The 17,081-nt window shown below is 38.1% G+C and overlaps 1 protein-coding gene across 1 annotated transcript in view; it reads left to right on the forward strand.

Annotated features, from left to right (window-relative positions):
• USH2A (usherin) overlaps window positions 1–17,081 on the forward strand; it is a 551,884-nt gene that overhangs the window by 291,788 nt on the left and 243,015 nt on the right. The window contains exons 26-28 of the mRNA XM_012558807.1: window positions 3,978–4,187; window positions 5,507–5,709; window positions 15,664–15,776. Coding sequence (XP_012414261.1) covers window positions 3,978–4,187; window positions 5,507–5,709; window positions 15,664–15,776 — 526 coding nt within the window. The remainder of the gene's footprint in view (window positions 1–3,977; window positions 4,188–5,506; window positions 5,710–15,663; window positions 15,777–17,081) is intronic.

Here is a 17,081-nt window from a genome sequence, read left to right on the forward strand (position 1 = left end):
TATTTTTTTAAATTTATTTTTAATTATTTTTATTTTTTTTTATTGTACTTCAGGTGAAGGCTTACAGAACAAATAGTTTCTCATGAAACAGAAGTACACATGTTATTTTATAACACTGGTTAACAACCACACAACGTATCAACCCTCTAACTTCTCAACCTCTTTTTTTTTTTTTGGTGTAAATTAATATTTTTTATATCATTATTTTTTGCAATTATTTTTCTCTAAATGGTCCCGGTCCTTATCATTAATTCTTAAACTTTTCCACTGTTGAGGTCTTGATCTTTCTTCATCTCTCTGTCTCCTAGAGAGTATTATTGGTTAATTTTATCAGAAAAGGTAAGTAAATTAAATAAATTAGCTGTATAGTCCCTTAATGTTTTCCTATTGAGAAATTCTTTCTGTTGTTTTTGCACATGAATGATAATGTGGATATGCACGAAATTCTTAGAGCAAAATATTTTCCCTTAAAACTTGTTGAAATTGTTCCATTGTCTTCTGAAATTTTTCTTCCTTTGTTGATGATCTTTTAATTTTTACTTCACCCTTGAAATGTCATAATGTTCTGTATGTCTATGTTTGATTTATGGTCATTATGCTGACCAAAACTATATTGGTATATTAATTTGTACACATACTTCATTTCAGGTAATGTTTTCTGAGGTATTTTATATCCATAATTATTGATTTCATTTATTACAAGTCAATTAGATTTTTTTCTTATTCTGTGTCCTCGATGTCTGTAATTTTGACTTTCGTTGATTTCTTCTTAGTCATTTTCCTCTTGATTCTTTGATATTATGCATTTTTCACTTGCTCATTTCTGCTTTCGATTTAGATTTTAATTCTGACATTGCTTTTTAAGTTTCTTTGTTTTCCTTTCTTATTTAAAGCAGATCCCTTTGCATCTATGCCTTCGTGTTGTGTTTTTTATTAACGTAGGCATCTGTTTCAGAAGCTTCTTTTTCATAAAGGCATGCCTCTTTTTTTTTGAGAACATCACGCAAATGTCTTATAAAATCTCTAGCTTGTTCTCATAAAAGTAGTATCTAAAATATAACTCTGCTTTTGAAGGTTCTAGACAATATTTCCTTTACCTTATGCTATGAATGAGCCTTTTAATTTGTGTTTTCCTCTTTAAATAAGGGGAAATATATTCAGCCCCACCTTTTGACAATAGACAGGGCAAGTGGAATTCACTTGGCTCCTCATCCTTGCTATTTCAATTCTAATAGCTTTCTGCTCTCAGAGGTGAGCTCAGTGTCGGCAGCCTTCAATTTTGTCCTGGTCTCCTGAACTGGGGATGTATCTTGTCTTTCTTAGACAGTTCATCCTCTTAGGAAGAGCTCACTGATGTTTAAAGACCTTATTTAAACAATGAAAAAGCATACTCCTATGCATGCATTGCTACCAGAACTTCTCATGATGACTAGGAATAGTATGATACAATGTGTATCTACCATGTTTCTGTGTTTGGGGCTCTAAGCTGTAATGTCTACATGATGAAGGAAGACAAGTGTGGATGTTGGAGTAAGGCAGCGTGGTACAGAAATCTGGTATGGGTTGCCCAGAGATGCTGACTGTTTTCTGGCCACCAGAGCTTCTATATCCTGGAGTAAGATATAAATAATGGAATTGAGTCACTATCTTTTTCTGTCTTGGTTCTGTTCTATTTCAGAGGGACTGGCATATGGTGTGTGTCTAAAAATGGGAATTTAATAGGATTTCATTGAGTCATCCAACGTAGGATCATCCCTCACCTTGAACTTATGATGCTAGTCCCAGTATTTTTAATGTATGTACATCGGTATATTAATTGGAACTTGGTAGAAGTGGTATCAGGCACATTTAATAACCTAAGTAAAATTATTTTACATTTGTAAGTAGATTTTAAAGGCACTTTCATTTATATTATATCTCTAGGGCTTAAATTTCTAAGCAGCTTGCTCAATTAACACGCTGTAAAACATGACATGAACTTCAGAAGAGTCTAGCACACTTTCCTTTACACCTCAGCTACAACAAGTTAATGAGTAATAATACCGTAAGCCAGTAGAAAATATTCTAATGAGAGAAGGAACTTTTTCATTCACACCACCAATGACTTTCCTCTTCGTTTGGGACCATGTTAACGGACATGAACAGCCGGTTCCTGCGAACGCTAACACTTATCTCATTATTAAACATGCTTACATTTTGTGGCATCAGAGAAAGGAAACATCTCAATGCCCAGAGTTTTCCAAATTCGTTGCTAAAGATCTCCTACTATAAAAATCTTCCAACTATACTGGTATGCCTCGACTTTTTAATTATTCTTAAAGATAAAGTGAAAGCAGTAGAGTGCTTAAGGGAAAAAAAAGCATTCAGTTTTTATGCAAGACCCCCAAGACCTTAATGAAAAGAAATCATAAAAGAAAACCACACCGTTCCCAAAGCTGTGATCCTTATGTGGAAAGGTGCTGGGATCTCCCTTATTAGAGATACTGCCCTTCAATGACCAGAAGGGAAGAGCATCGCCCCTCTTTCCTCCCAGTCGTTAGATTACTGCTGCTGAACTGTTTTTCCAGCATCTTTTTACATACAGTTTCAGGGGACTTGTAAACCAACACACCACACAACCAATAATACACATCAAGGCAATAATTCCTGCTTAAAACTCTTAAAAAATATTGGTGTAAGTAGAGTGGTATACTACTTCCTACTTAAGAAAATATAGCTATTTTTATGACTTCTTTTTAAAGCATCGTTGTGGGAAGATAATGAGAAGCAGAACACAGGGCTAACGATGGAAAAATTGGGTGGAAGGCGAGAAAGAATAGACTGGCCTTTGAAAGGAAAAGGGTTGAGGAATTGATGAGTTGTACTTTTAAAATGGAGTCCCTTGGCACGAACGGTTACGCGCTTGACTGCTAACTGAAAGGTCAGCAATTCACACCTGCCCAGTGGCTCTGAGGGAGAAAGAGCTGGTGATCTCCTCCCATAAAGATTACAGCCTAAAAAATCCTATGGGGCAGTTCTACTCTGTCATATGCGGTTGCTATGAGTCAGAAGCAATTCCACAGCACACAACACCACTTGTGAAACAGTAAATGATTGATTGTGGCATTCTTTAAGAGCCTGATTCCATCGTATGTGCACATTGAACTAGGTGAAAGGAAGAGAGCCTTGATATAGATTTGACCATCATCCTAGGATCCTACTTAGCCAGTCCTTAAGGGTACATGATACAATGCTCTGCTACAGTGACCATGTAGCACGTCAGCATCCTTCTAAAGATGAAAATCTAGAAAACTTTGTTAGCATATTAAAAGATGCTTCAAGTTCTAGGATCTGCATCAGGAAATGCCCTCATGAGTATTAGCATAGGCTTCTGTCTAGGATTATGTTACTTATAAACAGAAGCAGTTCCATGTATTTTATATTTTTATCATACTGTTTCCTTCGTAAGTATTATATCAAAGTTTTGAAGGTTAGTTAAGTAATTATAAGTAACATAATTAGAACATTTGAGGGAATTAAAAAGCTCAATTTCCTATATAAGGCAAGACTCTACCCAACTAATTATGAGATTGGGGGAAAAAAATGAATTTGTTAAAATAAATAAAAGCCATCCCAACCGGAATCACCATAAAGAATGTCCCATAAGTTTCTTTGTTTCCCATTCTAAAAAAAAAAACAGTTGCCATCAAGTTGATTCCAGCCCATGGCAACCCCAGGTGTTTCAGAGTAGAAATATGCTTCATAGAGTTTTCAACGGCTGAGTTTTGGAAGTAGGTCACCAGGCCTTTCTTTCAACGTGCCTCTGTGTGGACTCAAGTGTCTGCCCTTTCGGTTAGCAGCCTACGGGGTTAACTGTTTCCACCACCCAGGGATTCCTATTTCGGAAATAGCTCATGATAAAATGTATTCTCTGTCTTTTTCCTTGAGAACATCTCCAATCAGTCACATTTACACTGTACTGCACTTACTGTTAACAGCTCTTCAAGACCTACAAGGTGATGTTGAATATTACACACTTTTTTGGAGTTCCACTACCTCAAATGAATCTCTAAAAATCCTCCAAGATGTAAACTCGCACGTCATCGGCCCCTTAAACCCAAACACAGAGTATCGGATTTTTATCTCTGTCTTCAATGGCGTCCACAGCATCAACAGTGAAGTTGTGAGCGTGACCACATGTGACGGGGGTGAGTCCAGATTTTAAGGGATGCTCAGCCTCAGAGATGTGAATGAAATTGATTAATTCCTGTCGGGGTGAGATCACTCATCCTCCATTACAAAATTTCCGGTGTCGGGGGACAGGGAGGCTGGGCTAAAATGCTTAAGTGCTCTCTGTCGTCCACTGGCAGATCAATAAGTGGTCCCACTGAGACAGCAGCCCAAGGCTCTAATAATGAGATATTAGCCCAGTTTGTTCCTATTCTTTTCAGCGCATGCTTAGTTTGGAGCCAAGTTCACATCAATAAATGTTGACATTTAGAAACATTTTTTTTTTTTAAGATTTGCTCTCTGAAGCAGCTTTTCACAATGACAGCCAAGCACAGTGAGGGCCCTCCCTGAGTCACCAGAAATCGTAGGTGGAAGTTCAGCCACTGAGAAAAATTGCCTGTGACTCATTTCTAAGCCCGTTAGCAAAGGGGAGGAAGCAAGGGAAGCTACTTGTGAATCTGAAATGTGTTTCGAATGGACTTTCTAATCTTTTTGGCTTTATAAAGTCTCATTATAAACATTATAATATCATTACCTCCCAAGCAAGTGTTCCAGGTCATTAGGAGTGCACTTTAGGTATGGAACCCATCTTCCTTCCTGGTGCAATAGGTCAGCACCTTTTGTTTATAAAATAGAACGGATTACAAGGACAATTTTTCAACTAGTTAAGATGGGTTCTTATTATAAAAATAGCTTTTGCATAGTTATTTCTGACATGCTTGAATAATTGTGTAATTTAACGCTAAGCAAGATTTTTTTCCTAATGTCAGATTTCATCATTACCTATGGTAATCAACGTTCAAGATCGTTTACATAATGACAATATTGCATTATTGCTTCATATCGCTCGAGTTACAAGCTAGTAACGTCAAATGATTTTTCACGTTCCACCAGCCTCTGTGCGTTTGAGTTTTATATTTTGCTTAAGGAGCACGTTTTTTTTCTTTCTTTTTTTTATGGGAGGTGTGGAGTGAAGGGATGGAGAAGAGGCAAATAATAGATACGTGTTAGTGATGAAGATGCGTGAATAATTTATCATCATATCCTGCTGGTCACATAGTATTGAAGATTAACACTATGCTGGTGGTATAAAGCATTTTACCAACAATTCCTATGGTTTCTAACTGAGAGTATAATAAGCCAATTTATAGAGGACTACAGACTGTGATAACTTCATCAGAGGAAAGCAGATAAGCAGCGAACCCTTTGCTAAACCTAAACACGGGTCTGCATTTAGCTTGACAAGTGCTTTTTCAGAGACAGCTGGAGTTTATTCAGTTTCTTCCTTTAATTCCAGAGCCTCAGGGTATGCTTCCTCCAGAGGTTGTCATCATCAACAGTACAGCTGTACATGTCATCTGGACATCTCCTTCAAACCCAAATGGTGTTGTCACTGAATATTCCATCTATGTAAATAATAAGCTCTACAAGACGGGAATGGATGTGCCTGGGTCGTTCATTCTGAAAGGCCTGTCTCCCTTCACTATCTATGACATTCAGGTTAGAACATTGGCTTTTTTTTTTTTTTTTGGATGGTTAAGCTTATGGGTATGTTAAATAAAACATGCTGGGTGACTTCTCTAAGTGGAATCTTCATCTTTTTTTTTTTTTAAATTGTGGTTTAAGTGAAAGTTTACAGTTCAAGTCAGTTTCTCATACAAAAATTTATATGCACATTGCTATATGACCTTAGCTGCTCTCCCTGTAATGGGACAGCACACTCCGCCATTCCACCCCAGATTTCCCTTGTCCATTCAACCAGCTCCTGTCCGTTTTTGCCTTCTCATTTCACCTCCGGACAGGAGCTGCTTATTTAATGTCATGTATCTACTTGAGCTAAGAAGCACCTTCTTCACAAGTATCATTTTATGTCCCATAGTCCAGTCTAATCTTTGTCTGAAGAGTTGGCTTTGGGAACGGTTTCATTTCTGGGCTAACAGAGAGTCCGGAGGCCATGTATCCGGGATCCCTCCGGTCTCAGTTAGACCATTAAATCTGGTCTTCTTACTAGAATTTGAGTTCTGCACCCCACTTTTCTCCTTCTCTGTCAGGGACTTTCTGTTGTCTTCCCTGTCAGAGAGGTCATTGGTGGTAGCTGGGCACCATCTAGTTCTTCTGGTCTCAGGCTGATGTTGTCTCTAGTTTATGTGGCCCTTTCTGTCTCTTGGGCTAATATTTTCCTTGTGTCTTTGGTGGTCTTCATTCTCCTTTGCTCCAGGTGGGTTGGGACCAATTGATGCCTCTTAGATGGCCACTCACTAGTTTTTAAGACCCCAGACACCACTCACTAAAGCGGGATGCAGAACATTTTCTTAACAAACTTTGTTATGCCAATTGACCTAGATGTCCCCTGACATGGTTCCCAGACCCCTGCCCCTGCTACTCTGTCCCTCAAGGTGTTTGGTTGTATTCAGGAAACTTCTTAGCTTTTGGTTTAGTCCAGTTGTGCTGATCTCCTCTGCAGTGTGTGTTATCCTTCCTTTCACCTAAGATAATTCTTGTCTACTATCTAGTAAGTGAATACCCCTCTCCCTCCCTCCCCACCCTCATAACCATCAAAGAATGTTTTCTTCTGTGTTTAAATCATTTCTTGAGTTCTTATAACAGTGGTCTCATACAATATTTGTCCCTTTGCAGCTGGCTAATTTTGCTCAGCATAATGCCCTCCAGATTCATCCATGTTATGAGAAGTTTCATGGATTCATCATGAATGTGTGTTGGACTTTGTCAAATGCCTTTTCTGCATCAATTGATAAGATCATGTGGTTCTTGTCTTTTGTTTTATTTATGTGATGGATTACATTGATTGTTTTTCTAATGTTGAACCATCCCTGCATACCTGGTATGAATCCCATTTGGTCACGGTGGTGAATTATTATTTTGATATTTTGTTGAATTCTCTTGGCTAGAATTTTGTTGAGGATTTTTGAGTTTATGTTCATGAGGGATATTGGTCTCTAATTTTCTTTTTTGTGGTGTCTTTACCTGGTTTTGGTATCAGGGTTATGCTGGCTTCATAGAATGAGTCTTGGAGTAACCCATCTTTTTCTATGCTCTGAAATACCGTTAGTAGTAGTGGTGTTAACTCTTCTCTGAAAGTTCGGTAGAATTCTCCAGTGAACATCAGGGCCAGGGCTTTCTTTGTGGGTTGGGAGTTTTGTAATTACCTTTTCAATCTCTTCTTTTGTTATACATTTATTTAGTTGTTCTACCTCTGTTTGTATTAGTTTAGGTAGATAGTGTGTTTCTAAAAATTTGTCCATTTCCTCTAGGTTTTCAAATTTGTTAGAGTACAATTTTTCATAGTATTCTGTTACGATTCTTTTAATTTCAGTTGGGAATGTTGTGATATCACCCATCTTGTTTCTTGTTTGTGTTATTTGCTTCCTCTCCTGTTTTTCTTTTGTCAGTTTGGCCAGTGGTTTACTGATTTTGTGGATCTTTTAAAAGAATCCGCTTTTGGTCTTGTTAATTCTTTCAATTGTTCTTCTATTTTCTATTTCATTTAATTCTGCTCTAATTTTTATTATTTGCTTTCTTCTGGTGCCCTAGGGCTTCTTTTGCTGCTCTCTTTCTATTTGTTCAAGCTGTAGGCTTAATGATTTGATTTTGGCCCTTTCTTCTTTTTGGATCTGTGCATTTGTTGCTGTAAATTGACCTTTGAGCACTGCTTTTGCTGTGTCCTAAAGGTTCTGGTAGGTTGTATTTTCATTCTCATTTGATTCTGCGGATTTTTTTATTCCGTCCTTAATTTCTTCTATAACTCAGTAGTTTTTGAGCAAGATGTTATTAAGGTTCCATGTGTTTGATTTTTTTTTTTCCTTTTTCTGTTGATTTCCACTTTTATGGCTTTATGGTCAGAAAAGATTCTTTGTAATATTTCGATGCTTCAAAATCTGTTAAGTCTTGCTTTATGGCCTACTGTGTGGTCTGTTCTGGAGAATGTTCCATGTTCGCTGTAAAAGAAAGTATACTTGGCTGCTGTTGGGTGGAGTGTTCCATATATGTCTATGAGATCAAGTTGGTTGATTGTGGCATTTAAATCTTCTGTGTCTTTTTTGAGCTTCTTTCTGGATGTCCTGTCTTTTACCAAAAGTGGTGTGTTGAAGTCTCCTACTATTACTGTGGAGCTGTCTATCTCTCTTTTCAATGCTGTTGGAGTTTATGTATTTTGGAGACTTGTCATTGGGTGCGTAAATATTTATGATGGTTATAGCCTCCTGGTGTATTGACCTTTAATCATTATATAGTGTCCTTCCTTATCCTTTGTGGTAGATTTTACTTTAAAGTCTATTTTGTCAGAGATTAATATTGCCACACCTGCTCTTTTTTGAGTGTTCTTTGCTTGATATATTTTTTTCCATCCGTTGAATTTTAGTTTCTTTGTGCCTTTGAGTCTAAGGTGTGTCTCTTGTAGGCAGCATGTAGACAGATCATGTTTTTAATCCAGTCTGCCACTCTCTGTCTCTTTACTGGTGCATTTAGTCCATCTACATTCAGTGTGATTATTGATAGGTATGCGTTTAGTGCTGTCACTTTAATGTCTTTTTTTGTGTGTTGTTGACAGTTTCTTTGTTCCACTTAATTTTCCGTGCTGCGCTGTTTTTCTTTATGTATTTTCTTTTCATCTTTTTCTGGTTGTTGATTTTGTATTTGCTGAGTCTATGTTTTTCTTTTTTGATGTGTAGGATTGTTAGTTTCCTTTGTGGTTACCTTAATGTTTACCCCTATTTTTCTAAGTTTAAATCAAGCTTTTATTTCTTTATATCTCCTTGACTTCCTCTCCATATGCAAGACCTATGACTGCATTTTTTAGTCTCTCTTTTTTGTTTTAATGTTGTCATCTTTTACATAGTGACATCTCTGTTTCCTATTTTCAGTGTTTTAGCTTTGATTTATTTTTGTGACTTCCCTATCTGGGTTGATAGCTTGTTGCTCTGTCTTGTGTTCTAATCTTGGATTGTTATCTGATGTTATTGATTTTCTTACCAGAGAACTTCCTTTAGTATTTCTTGTAATTTTGGCAAGGTTTTTGCAAATTCCCTAAACTTCTGTTTATCTGGAAATACCCTAATTTCACCATCATATTTGAAAGACAGTTTGCTAGATATATAATTCTTGGATGGCAATTTTTTTCCTTCAAGGCTTTATATATGTCATCCCATTGCCTTCCTGCCTACACGATTTCTGCTAAGTAGTCCAAGCTTAGTCTTATTGACTCTCCTTTGTAGATGATTTTTCATTTATCCCTTGCCACTCTTAACATTCTCTCTCTACCTTTGGTTTTGGCAAATTTGATTATAATATTTCTTGGTCACTTTCTTTTGGCATCCACCTTGTGTGGGTTTGATGAGCATCTTGGATAGATGTCTTCTCCTTTTTCACGATATCAGGGAAGTTTTCTGCTAACAAATCTTCAAAATTCTCTCTGTATTTTCTGTTATCCCCCCCTGTTCTGGTACTCCAATCACTTGTAGTTTATTCCTCTTACTAGAGTCCCACATAATTCTTAGGGTTTCTTCATTTTTTCAAATTCTTTTATCTGATTTTTCCTCAAATAAGTTGGTGTCAAGTGCTTTATCTTCAATCTCACCAATTCTGACTTACATTGCCTCAATTCTGCTCCTATGACTTTCTACTGAGTTGTCTAATTCTGAAATTTTATTGTTAATCTTCTGGATTTCTGTTTGCTGTCTCTCTATGGATTCCTGCAGCCTGTGAAATTTGCCATTGTCCTCCTCTCTAATCTTCTTAAGTTCCTCTATTGATTTGTCTGTGTGTTCCTTGGCTTGTTCTGTGTTTTGCCTGATCTCCTCCCTGATCTCTTAAAGAGTTCTGTATATTATTCTTTTGTATTCTACCTCCATAATTCCAAGAAGTTCTCTTCCTCTGGAAGATTTCTTAATGCTTTGTTGTGGGATCTTGCTGAAGCCATCATGGTCTGCCTCTTTATGTGAGTTAATATTGACTATTGTCTCTGAGTCATCAATAAGTTATTGTATTTATTTTATTTTTGCTTACTGTGTCCTAGCTTCTTGTTTTGTTTTGTTTTGATATGCCCAAATAGGCTGCTGATGTGAGCTAGTTTGATTATTGGAGACTTTGAAGCTATAATGTCCTGCCACCAGGTGGTTAGATCTGTTACTAGGAATGCGAGCCCAGGAGTCTGTTTATTTTTTTTGTATGGATTCATCTCAGGTGTCCAGATAGTTGATCACCAAGTGTGTGATGCAGGCTCTCACCTACAGTCCTAGGCTGGCAGGGGTGATTGGAGTAGGCACAGGTATCTGGCTGCTGTAGGGAGTCATGCACTGAGCAAGGAAGGGGGCTGACGGCTGCCCCTGAGTGTCTGGGAGGAAAACGTGTCCCTGTTCCCTAGAGTGCATGGGTGGGGGGTTTTTACAGCTGTACTATGGGTACCCAATGCTTTTGGCTGTAAGGACCGGGAGGCATCATTTATTCTTGGACCACTGTTGCAAGTGGCTAGGTGACGTAGGTGGAGCCACTAGTCCTAAGGCCTCTGATGTGGGTAGGTGAGGACCCTGCTTAATGAGCAGAGTAGTGTCAAATGTCAGTAACCTGCCACTCCACCATACAGCTGATACAGTGAAGTTAGGCTTCAGGTATATACCCTGTTGTACTGTGGTAATGAGGGCCTATGCTACTGAAATGGGCCCACACAGGTCTATGCAGGGGTGAAAGGCTTTCAAAGTCCATGGACCCCTTATGCCTGTGCCTAGGCAAAGGAGCTGTGCCTGCTCTGAGTTCCTGGCTTAGGGGAGCTAGCAGATTATTTTTTCCTGTTTGTTAATTTGCTCCCTCTCCAAGGCTGGGAGAATGGCTCAGGGCACATAATGGGTCCTACTTCTGGCCCAGGGAAGTGGCAATCTCTGAAGCCGGCCCCAGCACCCGGTGTAGAGCAGGGAGGGAGCAGGTAAATGGGAGAGTGGGTCTTCCCAAATAGCGTGTTTTTTTGGTCCGTGCAGTAGGTTAAACACATAAAGTAATCTTTTGCTGACTGAATGCTACTTTTCACTGGCTTTGGAGGCCTGAGCAGACTCTCCACCACTTGGTCTATCTCAACATGGAAAGCGCATCCCAAAGGCCACTGCCTGCATGCCAGCCGATCTGGCTGGTAGGGCGCTGGCTCCCCCTGGTCAAGTCTGGCAACTCCTTGCTGCTTCTGAACGGTCTTTCCCTCCCCCTGCCACTCAGTCGAATTTCTCAACTTTGCCTTTGGTGTTCAGGGCTCCTAGATTGTCATATATGATTGATTCAGTTGTTTTTTTGAGTCTTTGTTGTAAGAGGGACAACCGGAAGCACCTGACTACTCTGCCATCTTGGCCCCACCTCCAGAATCTTCCATCTTGAGTAGAGATTATTTGGTGGCAAAGGGAGAGAGAACAGGGAAATTGATCAGGAGTATGTCTGTTTGCTGTGGGCAAACATGTGGGTCTCTGGAGAGAAGATCATGATCATATGGAAGATGACGGTGATCAGAATGATGATGATATTCTTCATTTGTGCAAAATGAAGCAAATCACACATTCACAATATGTCTTGCCAAGTAGTATGCCTTTTTCCTGGTTCTTTTGCTGTTATTAAAATCAGAATCCGTCTCGGAAGATGGGGACATTCTTTCTATTCCTCTGTCTGCTACTTACTAATTTAACAACTTCAGGGAGGTTATATAACTTCACCAAGCCTCAATCTTCTAAGGACAATGGGCAAGGTGACTTAAAATATTCTACCACCTCTAGTATTCTGTGATCCTAAATGCAGCAAAACTGGAAAACCGGTTGCTGTTGAGTCGATTCCAGCTCTTAGGACCCTACAGGACAGAGTAGAACTGCCCCATAGAGTTTAAAAGGAGCAGCTGGTGGATTCAAATTGCTGACCTTTTGTTTAGCAGCCGAGCTCTTAACCATTGTGCCACCCGGGCTCCTCTAAGTCCAACAAGAAAATATAAATGAGCAACTACCAGACAAACAAATATTAAAAGTTTTTATCTGAGGATAAAATGTATGTATACAATCATCATTCAGCAAATGTTCAATGACTCCCACCTATGTGAGAGCTGTTGTATTTAAACTTTTTTGCCCCTTGGACCTCTTTGAGAATCTAATGAAGTCAGTGCACCCTGCCCTAGAAAAATGGTTATGCACTTTATGACAAAATTTAACATGAAATTTCAGAGAATGTATTGACCATCGGAGGCCCAGCTCACAGACCCTCTTCAGGATCTATTGACCTTAAAAGTAGAAAAAAATATAGAGAATAATAAGGCATATAAAACAAGAAACGTATCCTTAAGGAGTTGGAAATCTTGTTCGAGTGCTAAGACACAAAAGATACCAAGGCCAAATGTGCAAACAGATGATAATAGGAGAGCCTTCAGAAGCTTGAAGTTTATACAGAAAGATTGCAGTTTAATAATTTTTTTATTAAACTACGCTACTTCTAAAGTTTTTGTAAATTTTTTTTTGCAAAAACTTTGTAAAGAACTTTCAGGAAGACGGTAAAGCACAGAAATTTTATTTAACCACAGAAATTTTTCACTGGCCCTGTTTATTTAGTAATGCTATCTCTTTCATTTTCCTGACACCTTCTTTTCCTCTCATTTAAAGGTAAAACATACATAATCGTTTGACTACAATGCATGCATTAGCCTCCTCCACTATTACCCATAGTACTTGCTTTCCCAGAAAACTAAATAAAAAGATGTGTGATAGAAAAGAAAGGTATATTTATTATTTTTCATCACATTCCATGATTCCCGTTAACCCACCTAAATTATCTTAGCATGGAGTATATAGACTAATGTTTATGTCCATTGCTCTTAGAGTGAGTCCATGTGGGTACATAGAACATAGATCAAATTATAAAATAACAATCACACTCAAAATAATTACAAATACAGTTTTGTGAACAGGTTAGCATAGGAAATTGACAGAGGATTTGCTGTATTATCCTCTTCAAGGGCTAACCAAAAGGTCAGCAGTTTGAATCCACCAGCCACTCCTTGCAAACCCTATGGGGCAGTTCTACTTTGTCCTATAGAGTCGCTGTGAGTCGGAATCGACTTGATGGCGGTGGGTATGGAGAAAGCAGGCTGAGCTCTCAAAAGGCAGCTGATGTATTTGCTTTGTTGTTATTTGTTGTTGTTAGGTGCCATCAAGTCCATTCCGACTCATAAGGACCCCAAGTTGCTATATTAGGACTCACAACACAACCTGGGGCTGAATTCACTGGGGGTTGTGCAGGCAAGTCCAGCTCTTTCTCTGACCATGGAGCAAGATTTGATATTTAAAGGTGTCTCAGTCCTGTTCTAGCATGAGAGGCTTCATTCATACCTATTGGTTTGAGTTAGTGGTAGAATTTTGATCAGATTTGAGATGTGGAAACAGATGAGAAGCTAAGACACCAAATTTGATTTCAATATATGAATTTTGTTATTTGTGACTGCGACATTCCTATTCCTGGCAACTGTACTATTGTGAACCTCTTCACAGTTCAGGAATACTACAGCTGAAATAACTGTTGCATTTCTGGAAAACTGAGTATTAAATTTCAATGATTTTCATTAGGATATCAGAGGTAACTTGACTTCATTTAAACTATGCATTTAATTTAAATACCTAATACTTTAGAATTAAGGTTCTTCATTTTAACCCCCTCTGTAAAAGAGCTACTGGTTTTAAAGCGGACACATAGATGCGCCCAAATATCTACTTTTTAATAAATATTTTTACTTATTTGTTTTTAAAAAGATCAACAATTTTAATGTTGTTTCAATTTTATTTCTCGTTAATATGAACATAATAAGCCTTCACATTTTATGCAAAACAACTTTAGTACCAGAAATATGCTCCGAAGATGGAGTCTTGGAATATGATTTTAATAAGCCTGGGAAAAGTACTGACACTTTCTCGGAATTCAAAAAAAGGAAAAAAAAGCTTTCTCAAGAAATATTTGAATACAGCTAAATAGTTTATATTAAGCATTTGGAAATGATTAATATTTAGATGATAAGGCAACAGGCCACATTGCAAACCTCCAATTAGTTATCTCAAATATTACCAACTTGATCATATTCCGTGATTTCTCTGAGCCCCAATTTGCAAACTTGTGAAGACAGAGTTGTGAGGACTCAATAAAATAATCTGCGCAAGCACCCACCGTAGTACTTGGCACATATTAGATACACAATACATTCAGCTGAGTTGATTCTGAGTTATTTCATTATGCATCAGATAGTCAAATGTTTCCAATATGTATAATCTTTTATTTTCTTTAATTTTATTATATTAAGTGTATTTTGTGCTCATCTACCTTTAAGTTATTTGGGGTTTAATTGGACATACTCAGAGCAGAGGGTCTTGAATGAGTTTAAATATCTACTAAGTCTTATCTCAAAATTCTCTATGGCCTAAGTAAATGCCACACTTAAACAGCATTATAAAAATATGCCTCAACTCCCATTTAGGTGCAAACTGCCCTATGACTAAAATGTCACATCTATAAATAAATACAATAAGAATCACGTTTGTCTTTCCCTAAATGCCGAAGAAGCAAGAGAACTGCTTCACTTAAAAGCTCAACATTAGTACTTAAGATTCACGGTATCTAGCTTTCCTCCACCATTTATTTATTAGACACTGAAAGTAAATTAGCATTGGAAAAAGTACAGTTCCTCTTTGGTTTATCCTTTAATTGAGAGCAGAATGATGTAGCTTTGAGGATGTTCCACTAGCTATCTTTTGTACATTCATTTTTCTCCTCTCCCTCTTGCTGAGTGTGATCCTCTGTGTTACTAATATTTGATGAACTCCATTTCTAATCTCTAGTTATTCCACCGCCGTTACTTTTTATACAGATTAGGTGGCAGAATTAAACAAGTGAATGATGATTTTCTGCTGTGATTAAGGTAAAAATACAATTGATGCTGGAACAAATGGATGTAAAATAGCTCAGCCATATTGGAAGGCTTCTTTAGCCCTCATTTTTCTTCTATTACACGTTAGCATTTAGGCTATTTGTTGTAAGGTGTCAAGACTTCCAGAAGATATCATCATTACATTACTTGGTTGTAGATCTAGGGAGTGGTATGCAGTGATAACCTATTATGCTTGCAAACTGTCACGAAGCATCTTTCATTCTTTGACTGTGCACCAGGTAGATTAATATGTCTGTCTCTTTCTGAATGGTTGGAACCAGAGACCAAGCCTCACCATGTTAATCACTAATCAATTGTCCTGAGCCCAGTTCTGTACTCTACTCTGAGCTTGTCCCACTGAAGTCAGTCAACATCAAAGATGAATATTTATTAAACCCCCAGAGGCTATAGAGCACTAGAAGAGATTCATATTAAATGAGAGTGGGTGGGATTCAGCCCACTGTCAGTCTTCATTTGAAAATGGCTGGATTTATTCTTTTCTAAACTAATGTTTGCAGGTTGAAGTCTGCACAAGGTATGCCTGTGTGAAAAGTAATGGAACCCAAATCACCACTGTGGAAGATACTCCAGATGATATACCAACACCCACAGTTCATGACGTCACTTCAAGGTACAGATTTCTTTCTGTTCGTGTAAAGAACTCTGATCATAAGCAATGAAACTAAAAACCAATAGTATTCTCCCAGCCATGACAATCTCATTTATTAAGTTGCTTTAAATATGCGTGTAAATCGAATTTTTGATATTATTGCACAGGTGTTGATCTTCATTGGCCAGATTCCCCGAACATTTTAAGCTTTGATTTCCCTGATTGCCCAGCCTCACTTCCCATTACTTTGTAATCTATGAACAAATACTTAAATACACTAAAGAGCCCTTTTATTTAAATGTGACCTTCAGTGAATCCTTCCGTAAGGCAAAGAACACAATTTTAGTTACAATGACTAACTTCTAACTTAATGTCTTTGGAAAAAAAATTAGATTTACATGTAGCAGATTGCCCTAAAGCTAGGAATACCTGTAAGATAAATAGGGAAGATAATCTGTGAATCAACATTATCAATGTCATCAAAATCTTGGTAGATTCCCTTTATTTTTCTGTATTCTTTTGTTACTGAGAAATGACCGTAGTATGAAAGCAAGTCCCTTTACAGTTCGAAATTAGCAATAAGAAGAAGGTTTAATGTCAAATTTCCCAAGCTAAAAATGTGATGATAATTGTTCATTCCTCTACATCAAGTTGAGGCTGGTGAGAGAAATCTGAGTGCTCCCACATCATACTTTTTTTTTTTTTAAATATTTTATTGTACTTCAGGTGAAGGCCCACAGATCAAATAGTTTCCCATGAAACAGTAGTACACACGCCGTTCCACGACATTGGTCAACAACCCCACAACACATCACCCCTCCAACCTCTCAACCACTTCCTCTTGGTGAAGATACACATAGCCAAGGATACACTGCTTCAAAAATTTCTACACACACAGTTCAGTGACACTGACCACGCTCTTCCAATTGTGCTGTTGTTCTCACTTAAGATGAAGACTTACAGAACAAAACAGTTTCTCATTTAACAGTTACTACAAATGTTGCCCTATGACAATGGTTAACCATCTCACAACACATCAACAATATCCTTACTCAACCTTGGGTACCCTATCACCAACTTCCTTGTCCTCTTCTGCCCTCTGGCCCTTGTCGCTGGACTCCTGTACCTCGTTAGTCTCATTTGGTTTTACGGGGCTGTCCACTCCCAGGCTGAACAGTGAACCTCGGAGGTAGCTTCACCACTGAACTCAAAGGGTGTCTGGGGGCCATATTCTCAAGGTTTCTCCAGTCTCCTTTAGGCCAGTAAATCTGGTCTTTTTGTGTGTGTGTGTGTGAGTTAGAATTCTGCTCTACATCCTTCTCCAGC

The sequence above is a fragment of the Trichechus manatus genome, unplaced genomic scaffold (genome assembly GCF_000243295.1).
Source record: "Trichechus manatus latirostris isolate Lorelei unplaced genomic scaffold, TriManLat1.0 scaffold00187, whole genome shotgun sequence".
Lineage (NCBI taxonomy): Eukaryota > Metazoa > Chordata > Mammalia > Sirenia > Trichechidae > Trichechus > Trichechus manatus.